The 10,296-nt window shown below is 39.4% G+C and overlaps 2 protein-coding genes across 4 annotated transcripts; one reads left to right on the top strand and one right to left on the bottom strand.

The window, feature by feature from the left end:
- Positions 1-192: 192 nt before the first annotated feature.
- LOC126800642 (protein MAIN-LIKE 2-like) lies at positions 193-3,403 on the top strand. 2 transcript variants are annotated; one of them, XM_050528035.1, is made up of 6 exons: positions 193-338; positions 1,179-1,291; positions 1,392-2,030; positions 2,173-2,340; positions 2,438-2,860; positions 2,945-3,403. In XM_050528035.1, exons 2-6 carry the CDS (start codon positions 1,202-1,204, stop codon positions 3,128-3,130), a joined length of 1,506 nt encoding a protein of 501 aa, XP_050383992.1. In that variant the 5' UTR covers positions 193-338; positions 1,179-1,201; the 3' UTR covers positions 3,131-3,403. The 2 variants fall into 2 exon arrangements, with proteins under 2 accessions (XP_050383992.1, XP_050383991.1); XM_050528034.1 differs by lacking the exon at positions 193-338 and having other exon boundaries at positions 857-1,291.
- Positions 3,404-3,467: 64 nt separating this feature from the next.
- Positions 3,468-8,612, bottom strand: LOC126800641 (serine/threonine-protein phosphatase 7-like). 2 transcript variants are annotated; one of them, XM_050528032.1, is made up of 10 exons: positions 8,545-8,612; positions 8,253-8,461; positions 8,015-8,179; positions 7,150-7,920; positions 6,380-6,841; positions 5,904-6,044; positions 5,703-5,807; positions 5,364-5,423; positions 4,380-4,702; positions 3,468-4,309 (listed from the first exon to the last, which is right to left on the bottom strand). In XM_050528032.1, exons 1-9 carry the CDS (start codon positions 8,555-8,557, stop codon positions 4,466-4,468), a joined length of 2,163 nt encoding a protein of 720 aa, XP_050383989.1. In that variant the 5' UTR covers positions 8,558-8,612; the 3' UTR covers positions 3,468-4,309; positions 4,380-4,465. The 2 variants fall into 2 exon arrangements, with proteins under 2 accessions (XP_050383989.1, XP_050383990.1); XM_050528033.1 differs by having other exon boundaries at positions 3,468-4,312.
- Positions 8,613-10,296: the final 1,684 nt, after the last annotated feature.

Consider the following 10,296-nt stretch of genomic DNA (forward strand, 5'->3'; position numbering starts at 1 on the left):
ACAATGCCAAGTTTTTACTACTAGCTACAATATTTACCGCCTATATACCTTACTTTTACCAATAAGGTAAATCCATCTGGACCCATAAATGACACCTCACAACCAAAATTGCGATTGTCGTTTCTTATCCCCGTCGGATGGTTTTGAGCAGACTACGACACCCATCGCCGTGAAACCCTCAGAAAACGACTCTGGTCGATGCGTACATCCCCCCATCGCTTCTTTGAGCCTGGACGACACCTCCGTTGTCGTCGTTTTCTGGGTTTCTACCTCTTTCTTCTTCCTATGATTTCTGATCCTTTCGGAAAACCCTAATCTCGCCACACAATCAACCTCAGGTCTGGAAATTTTGGCCCTTATTTCTGTTCATAATTTTCTACTGTTCAGTTTATTTCATGAAAGATTTCATTTTTACTAATTTTTCATGAAGGTCATGAAGTTTTGTGTGTTTTGGCTGATATTCTGGGTTTGCTGAGTTTATAGCCACTGAGATTCTGGGTTGGTGTTTATGAGTATGGCTTAAGCCTTCTATTATCCATCGTTTTTTTTATTTTTTTGAATTTTGAAATTGGTTAAAGTATTGAGCTTTGGTGTTTGAAAGTGATACCCTGCACTATTTGTATACAGAGAAAAGACTTGTACTTTTCATAGTGCCAGGAACTAAGATTAGCAGAAAGCTTTTGTTTCCAGAAAGTATGGTTTGAATAGAAGAAAATGAGAGTACAGGAGTGACCCCCTTTGTTCTATATCAATGATCCTTCAAAATCTTATGACTTTAGCCATTTTGATCAATCTTTTCCTTTTGTTGACATAGTAATTTTGTTTTTGTCGTTTTGTGTCCAAATAGCCTTATTTATGATTTAAGATATGAACCTGAACATTACAATAGGCTCCACTTGAGTCAGCTGATGCAGGCAGCCACATATTTTTTTAAAAAAAAATTGAATGCAAGCAGCAAGTAGTAGTGTAGAGTTTGAAATGCAGAACAGGGGTTAAGAATTTTAGGCCTAGATCCAAATTCATGAATGAGTCACAGAGCTGAACTTCAAACTCATTTGCAGTAATTTAGTTGCAAGTTTGCAACCCTTTATACTGAAGTTTCATGTTGTACATCACAGTCATTTGTACAATTGAAAGGCCTAAGATCTGAAGTTTTATGTTTCCTTTTGCTGATTTAGGATTGTTCATATTAGTGGCACAAATGGAATCACATGCAGATCCTGGACCAATAGATAATTCTTTACTTTACGATCAAGACAATCATGTCAGTTCGTCTATTTGGGATGGACAGGTTAAACAACTTGATCTATCATTTATATTCTGCTCTTTTCTTTTTTCTTCTGTACTTGTGTGATCATCATGTGTACTGATAGTCAATTAAAATTTTGTAGGAGCGTGGTGTGCTTAGATGTCATGAACACACTTCAATGCTTGAACATTGGAAACTCACACCTAAACAAATTGAGTTGGTGGAGAAGGCCGGATTTGGTTACTTCAGATCTATTCCGACAATTATGCTTGACAATTCACTCATTTCGGCCCTTGTTGAGAGGTGGCGAAGAGAAACAAATACATTTCATTTGCCTGTTGGAGAAATGACTATGTCACTTGAAGATGCTGCACTTATACTTGGGCTACCAGTGGATGGAAATCCTGTTATAGGCCCTACCGTGAGGACACCCAGCATAGTGTGTGAACAGTTACTGGGAAAAGTTCCAAAGGACTTAAATGGGGGAATGTTGAAGCTAAATTGGTTGAGAGAGTGCTTTTCCAAATGTCCTGATGATGCATCGGCTGAAGAGACCGCACGCCATACACGTGCTTACCTCCTATATCTTGTGGGCTGTACAATATTTTCCACAACTACTGGGAATAAAGTCTCTGTTTCATTTCTCACACTATTTGAAAGTTTTGATGAAGCTGGAAGATTTGCTTGGGGTGCGGCAGCATTGGCATTCCTCTACAGAGCTCTTGGTAACGCCTCCCTCAAGTCTCAAGGCACAATTAGTGGCTCTTTGACACTACTGCAGGTAACTTGTATGAATATGCTTTTTCATCCTGAGGAGATATGGACAGCTCTCTCTCTCTCTCTCTCTCTCTCTCTCTCTCTCTCTGCCTCAATGGCTTTCAAATAAAGTATTGAATCAACTGATTAGAGATTTCCTTTTGCAGTGTTGGAGTTATTATCACCTGAATGTTGGCCAACCAAAGTTCAATGAAGAGCAAAACCAGGGTCGTTTTCCATTGGCTCTTAGGTGGAAAGGACGATCTAGTGGAACAAGATCAAAGACTAACATAGTTGCCTATCGCAAGGCCCTGGATTCCCTTCAGTACTATGATGTAAGTCCATATACATCTTTGTCTGCTGTACTTCTGTTGGAAGTATTGTTTTTCTTGGATTGTTAATAATGAAAATTGATATGGTATTGACATACAGGTAAGGTGGTATCCTTACAGAGATTTGGAATCGACAACTATACCGGAAGATATAAACAGCAGTCGGATTTTACGGACGTCAAAAACTATGTTGATATGCTTTGGTAAGGCAGAAAGGCACCTCCCTGATCGTTGCCTTAGGCAGTTTGGCATGCTTCAACCTATACCGGAGCATCCTCAGAAATGGGAGAGGAAGATTCCTGCTCTTGATCAGGGATTAGACTTTTCAAATGAGATGGAGGTCGAACTGAATGGGAAAAATGAGAAAATACGCTCAGAGATCAGGGAGTGGTTAGAACGTGGTTTCTATATCGTGGAAGACGAGGAAGGCGTGGATGAAAGCGAGTACTTGGAGTGGTATAAGAAAATTACTCGTAGATATGTTGGGAGGCCTGAATCTTTAGAATCTGAGTTCCAGAGAATGGTAGGCAGAACCTAGTTAGCCAAAAATGTTTCTTTTAATAATCATGAAAATCATACTGACTTTTGACCTTTATTCATTTTACAGGTTAGTGCTATGAGAGAAATAGAAAACATAGCTGATTCTTTACCAATGGCAGAGATGGGTTCCCAAGATGGGAAGTTGCTTGCTGAAGTCAAGAGCACATTGCAAACATGTTTCAATGATGTCGTTGGAAATCCAAAAAGGGGTAGGACTAAGAATGCTGTAAAACGTAAGAGGGAGGGCGGATGATCCACCCGACTGGATGAAGCCCTCCAGCAATCAGATGAAACATGCTCTTCGGTACCTCTGGCAAATTCATTTGGTTGCAATGACGTGCTTTCATTTTATTGATTTTGTTGTTAGGTTTTTATTTATTTATATAGATTAAGCTATATTAGTAGATCTTCGAACGCTGTGAATTATGGTAAAGTTTTGGTTGTTGCTAGAGACTTATCGATAGAAGTAGGAGCTATTAATGTTTTTGTGAAGAAAGAAAGCAATGAACATCAACCAAGTTCTGTGTCTTCCACCCTTCCTAGTTCTCTTTGATTTTGCCGTCAATGTCAGCGCATTTAGTTTGTGAAGATCAGTAATCCTTTGAACATTGACAAAACAGATAAAAGTTACAACAGAGGAATCTGGAGTGGTGACAATTATGACTGAATGTAACTTTAAACATATCAGCTACTATTAGCAAGTCTGGTAGATGTAGATCAATATGGTAAGCATTTGTTTAAACAAACACATTTGACCCTGGAAACAAAATGTTGTCAAGACTGGTAAAAGCAGATGATCATTTTGGTAAGCGATTTGTTTAATAGGCCATTTGACCAACACGAAATGATGTCGAGCTACATGCAACATGTAGAGGAATCAAGCTTACTAGGATCAGAAGAGTATTAAACGAGTTCTTTTATGTTGTTGCAGGAGACTTCAACCAGCATGACCGATTTCCATTTCAGTCATATATTCACAAAGGAGTTATGCTCGGTGCAACTGCTTGGATACTGATACCATATGAACACTTGTGCACCAATAACTCCCTCAGCCTGCCTCACAACCCCTAATAGCTTCTTGATTCACCCACTCGAACATGATAGGCCTTGAAGCAGCAAGCCTTGCTTGCTCTTCATCCATGCATTGCAGTTTTAGTAATTGAAACCGATAGCCAGAACCTGAGGAGCTCATTTTGAGATATAGGGAAACCTATCCGAAGCTTTGATACCAATATTTAATACTACTTAATTTCTGGTGAGTTCCCTTTCAGATCTGGATATATACAGGCTCTTCCACACAAAAATTCTCTTTATTGAATACCGTGCCATGTCTACTTCCTGGCTTCAACTTGACCTCAACCTGATGCATCCCCTCTAGATGTCAAACTCACTTTTGCAGGGTTGATTCAAAGGTCCGGTCTCAAAAGTCCCCCTGCTTGATAAAATAATGTCAGTTTTCCAAGTGAAATGAACGCACAAAAGATGAAATGCAGCTCACTCACCATTGTTGAAACCATATACTTCAGGCCAGCAATAAGCTCCAAGAAGTACTTGTCAGCAGCCCTGTGAGGCTCCTACATGAGAACCATCAATTTAGACCTCTGCTACTAAAGGAGGAATCGCAACCTGAAACATCCACCACCTGTAACTCCAAAGGTAGAGGCAATCCTTCTACCATAGGAGCCTTCGGTACTTGAACAAGTTGGGTGGCACCTGCACCATCCCCCACCATAACACTTGACGAGGGAGGGTTAGAAATGCCTAATGCCTTGAAGTCAACCTCAGAACTACCAGAAGCTAATGACAAACCGACACCAGTCGAAGACTGTCGATGCAACACAATAACGAACCAAACACAAATTCTACATGTTAGATTTGCTTTGAGCTATGGAACTTAATTATGGACATCAAAATCCTACTCAAGCACATAAACATAGATGATATATTCATATTTATAGAAGTGCTTGATCAGATGAACCACCAGAGAGATGCAGTTGCATTTCAAGACAAACTACCATAATTTCAATATAAAACAATAATTTAAGACATGCTTGTCCCCAACATTAGAAATACACCAAACTACAATGAAGTAAATTTTAGAGAATGTCTAATTCCTATTCTTAAGAACTTGGTGGATTGAACTACAGCCCTCTAAGAACACAACAAATTTTCACTTCTCAGTGGATTCTACACTGAGAATCTGTCTCGTCAAAGCAAGATGTGGAGATTATAAGATGCAAATCACTAAACCTGTTGTCTACACCAGTTGATAACCTCTAAAAAGATAGGAAAAGAATGAGAATGTAAGATAGTACTTGACCATACACGTCCCTTCATTTTCTATTTCTAATTTTCTACAAGGGCTGAACTAAGATTAATTGAACAAAAAACAGCAAACTCATTGTAATCACAGAGACATTCTTAATGTGGAATCAGAAAAAGGAAGGAAAAAATCTCCATAAGCTACAGATTTATATCCAACTTACCCCTATTAAAGAGTCTGGTTTATCCACAATGACCGGATCTTTGTCACCATTGGCATTAGCCTGTGAGCAATTTCCACCAAATTAATCAATTTTTGAAGATAAATAAATGAAAGTCAGAGACATTTTGGGCTTAGAAAACATATTGGAGATATTAAATGAACATCTAAGCAGTTAGGATAAGGACTTGCAAACAGCTCAAGTAGCCACTTAAGTCCTAACTGATAAATGACAGTCACTGAAATTATTTTAACGTTCAGTAATCTTAATCTCTTGTCCCTCCTTTTCTCTCTTAGAAAACAAAGAAAACTAATAGATGTTAAAAGATGGTCTAAGCCATACCTGTCGCCTTTCTACATCCTTGAATGAGTGGAATGAAGGACTTTCAAAATTAGGAGGTTTCAATAGAGCATAAACTCCTTCGTTCTTATATCTCGTTTCACCACACTGCACTTAAAAAGATCCAATTACTTAGGTCCACAATCTCTTAGGCTTATATAAAAACAGAAGAAACTAATTAGCCTAATGGCAAGAAATTGTAACCTGTGGGTAATCTGGAGCACTAAACAAAGTGTATAGCTTCCCCGACTCTCCTACATGATCCATACTGTAACCATTCAGCATGTCACCAAACTCGTCCTGAGTTTCCCTTACATCTGGACCTTCATGTGAGCGTATGATCAACTATAGCAACAAAGCCACAAAATCAAATCTTCGAATGAAAACCTCCAGTTCAGATTTAAACCTTCTGAGAGTAGCAAGTGAAATTTTCCCAAAATGAAACAAAGTAAACAATTTTTTTGGCTATCTGTAGACTTATTAAAAGGTGCCAGTTTCAGTGGAATAATATTGATAGTTTGTGTCATGATAGATATTTGAGTATTCAATTCTGAATACGCAACATTAATTTGTCAATAGATATCATCTGGTATAAAAATATGATGACAAAATGATAAATGCCAATTGCAGACAGGCAAGTAGTTTCAAACTAAGTCGGCGTTAGTATACAAAAATATTACCTTCAGGTTAGATTGCTTTAGAAAAGCCTCAGTGCAGTCAGGACCCCACCAAAGACCTCGTTCTCGAAATGTCTTTTCAACCAGACCATCTTCCTTTGATGGATCCGACCATAGTACGTCAGTCAGTAGTACATCCGGACCTACATCTGGTGCATCTATAAGAGCTCTTTTAACCTTAGACAAATCTTCTAAAGAACCCAGTTCAAGGCTTTCCTCCCTCTTTCTTTTAGACTTTCTCAAAGAGGCAACACTCCGGAAAAGACCTCCATGTGTGGTATATACAGAATTCACTATGACTGAAGCGAGAGGAAGCTCTTTAAAGCAGTTGAGGCATTTATTGTAGACATACTCACCATGATGCCCAAATTTAGTCTTGACCTCCTCTTCAAAACCATACAGAGATGTGCAATATCTAGATTCATGGTTTCCGCGGAGTAGATATACTCTACTGGGCATCAGGACCTAAATTATAAGAAATAAAATGAATCATTTCAAATTTTTAATCTTAAACTCAACTATGCTATTAAAAAGTCATGCTCCTAGTATCCATAAGAAAACAATCTGTCGCTCAACTCTTTTCCAAGAGAATGTGCATAAAGATGCTTAAAAAATACAACTCTCTCTAGACCACCATATAGCAAAGAAAAAGTAGAATAATGGAAATACCAAGTCATACATGAATTCTATTATGTGAAAGAGTAACTAACTAACACTTAATGAAAGTCTAAAAAAGAACTGAATAAGTTAAGCATATTATTATTATCATTTACCTTCCATGCCAGCAAGACGAGAAAGATATCTAAGCCATGTGCACCTTTGTCAACATAATTTCCATTAAAAACATATGACTGGTTGTCAGAAGGCAACCCAGCATGCTCAAAGAGACGCAACAAATCATGGAACTGTCCATAAATGTCGCCTACTACAACAACTCTTGAATCCTGTCCTTGGCAATCAACTTCGACACAATTTGGCTCCTTGCACAAGATACTTGAAGCTGTATCGATTAATTTATCCACCAAAGGAACTGGAATTACATCACAAAACCTCTGTGGCGACTCACCATAACACTGCTCAATAGTAAACATCATGAACTGAACCCACTCTAAGTTTATCACGTCATCTGAAGGCCATGAAATAGTTGCCTGAGGAGTTTGAGCTGACAAAGACTTCTGCAGCTCACTTTTCACATCTTGAGTTTCAAAATCCGATACCACCACGAGACAATCATCTTCAAACATCAACCCTTCTACTCTCCTAGTCTGCTCCTGATGGCCAGCATCCCCCGTCCCCTCAACCAAACTCCCCCGCCCCACATTCCAAGCACCTTCATCCCTTGAAACCACTTCACGGTTTTCCTCCGCCATCTTCCTCTCTTCTCCTGCCCCTTCAATAATCGGAACATATCCATTCCACATGTGTATCTCCCCATCCACAACCCCCTGCCGCACCTCATTCTGATCACCTTCACTCCTCCCCTCAACTTCTACTCCTCCACTATACACATCCTTCTCGCTTACATCATCATCGCCTCCATCACCCTGCAAAACTCATCAAATAAGCAACCAACAACCAAAATCAACAACTCCAAATGCGAAAAACTAACATTACAGCTCATTGATCCTACATTCATACCTGATCACCAGCTTCACCGGCCACGGCAGCTACCGCCGTGGAACGTTTCAAAACGATCCCCATTGCAATCTCCTTCATCCTCCCCAGCTTCTGAAACTCCTCCTCACCTAATCCCTCGCACGAAATCCTCCCCAAAATGCTCACCACATCCCTACACGACTCCACCTGCACCTCCAAGACAAATCACTTCAAATCACACAAACAACTCTATCGAAAACCTTGAGAAGAAAAAACTGACCATCTTGTCAATGCTGGAGGAGAGAGCCTTCTTGACGTCGCTGCTGGAGACCTTGGCGAGTCGATTGTCGAGGACGCCGCGGGCGATCTCACGCATCATGACGAGCGCGTGGACCTGTTCGTCGTTGAGGTTCTCGAAGCACATTGCGTTTATGCTCTCCAGGATCGTCTTGCAGTCGCTCTTCATTCTCTCCTTGCGGTGGTCCATCTCTGCCATGAGTTCTAGCTTCCGCAATCAGATTGGATTGATTTTGTTTAAGAGCAAATAGAGTTGTCAAGTGTGGAGTACTGACCTTCGCCGGGCATGTCCAGCCTGAGAATTTGGTTGGGAAATCGGAGTCGGAGTTTTGATGAGTCCGGGAAAATGGAGAGAGTTTGTAAATCGAAATTTGGATATCAAACGACTTTGCCCTAAATCGTTTCGATCAAAATACGACGCCACGGAGTAGCGAATTGGGTTCGGGTCGGGAAGTTATCAACCCGACTGAGGGTGGGCTTTTCTACTCTCGTCGGTCGTGTAGAAAATCTCACTCCCTATGGGCTATGGATGATAAATCGATTGTTGCTCTTTGTACTAGGGAATGAACCGTTGGAACCGAACCGTTTAATAGCAGTTCAGTTCGTTTCTTATAAAAAAATGAAGTTATACAGTAGAACCGAACTTCTAAAATCTAAAATGTATAGGAACCATTTGGAACCGTTTTGGGATAGGAACTGTTTGCAAAAGGGAGAAATTGCTTTAAACTAAAGTATTAGTTATACTCTATTTGGTGGAGGACAGAGACTATGTCCTGGTTTGGAATTATCTTGTCTCAAATTATCAATCTTCCCCAATTTCTTGTCACCAGATATAAGTATGATATGCTCAAACTAACATCAGTCTTGAATTTAAGACAATTTTGTTTGGAACCGTTTTGAAACCGGAACCGTCATGGAACCGTAAGGAACCGAACCGAATGGTTCCTATTCTGAAAAATACAAGAACCGAACCGTTTAAATAACACGATTTGGTTTACGGTTCCACCTATTTTTGACTGTTTTGAAACCGTTTACAGCCCTACTTTGTACTGAGGATTTGAGGGGAAGTTGCCTATGATTGGTGAACGAACATTTGTATTGGACTTTTGATTTAGAAAAATGAAAATTACATCACATGTAGAAGTGTAAAACATGGCAGGGACATATATAAAAATACGTACACTGGATTTCTCGACTTGTCGTCATGGGTTGTTACGATGCACCAAGAAAAGAATTCTCATTATTGCAAATGCGCTTTAGCCTGAACATGCACCGACACTTGTGTTAGTATCCATTCTACAATTTAAATGCTATTAAATTTCTTCAACTAATTTAGCAAGCATAACTTAACTTTAGATCTCTATGTTCTATGCTAAATGTGCGTAGCATGCATGCCTGAATAACTAAATATCATTTATTGGTCGTTTATGGAACTACATTCTCCGGGAAATATATTTATCGCAAATCATGTTGATGAGTTTTGTTAGTGAACAAGCGACACGGAGAATAAATAGATAAGAGTGACTGAACAAGTTTTTGTTAGAGAAATGAAGATAACAAATGTGGCAATGCCAACCAAGATCGAGGTTTCAATTGGACCACTATGATAATGTTTGGCCACCGAAAAGGGTATTAGATGCGATCATTTCCGGGAATTAGCAATGTATGGTTTGGTTTATATATAAGGTAATTTTTTGGGACAATGGCATTTCGACTCCTTTACAACGTGACAAGCCTAAACTTTTAGTCTGTCCATCTATATATATTGTAGTACGTATTCTACAAGAATTATGTATAAAGGAATATTCAATGTAAAGAAAAACCCCGCAATCAATGGAGTTTTCGTTTCAATCATTGTGATGATCGAGTTGGGTAAAATGAATCCAGGAACAAATCTCTGCTTTCTCAGTCAAGAAGACGTTGCCTCCAACAACCTAGTACTACTGGCTTTTGCCCTAAAGGATGCCCACTGATTATATTATATATGTGTTTCAAGAGGAGTGTCAGTCACATCTAGAGTTCTAGGC

This window comes from Argentina anserina, chromosome 6 (genome assembly GCF_933775445.1).
Source record: "Argentina anserina chromosome 6, drPotAnse1.1, whole genome shotgun sequence".
NCBI classification, from domain to species: domain Eukaryota; kingdom Viridiplantae; phylum Streptophyta; class Magnoliopsida; order Rosales; family Rosaceae; genus Argentina; species Argentina anserina.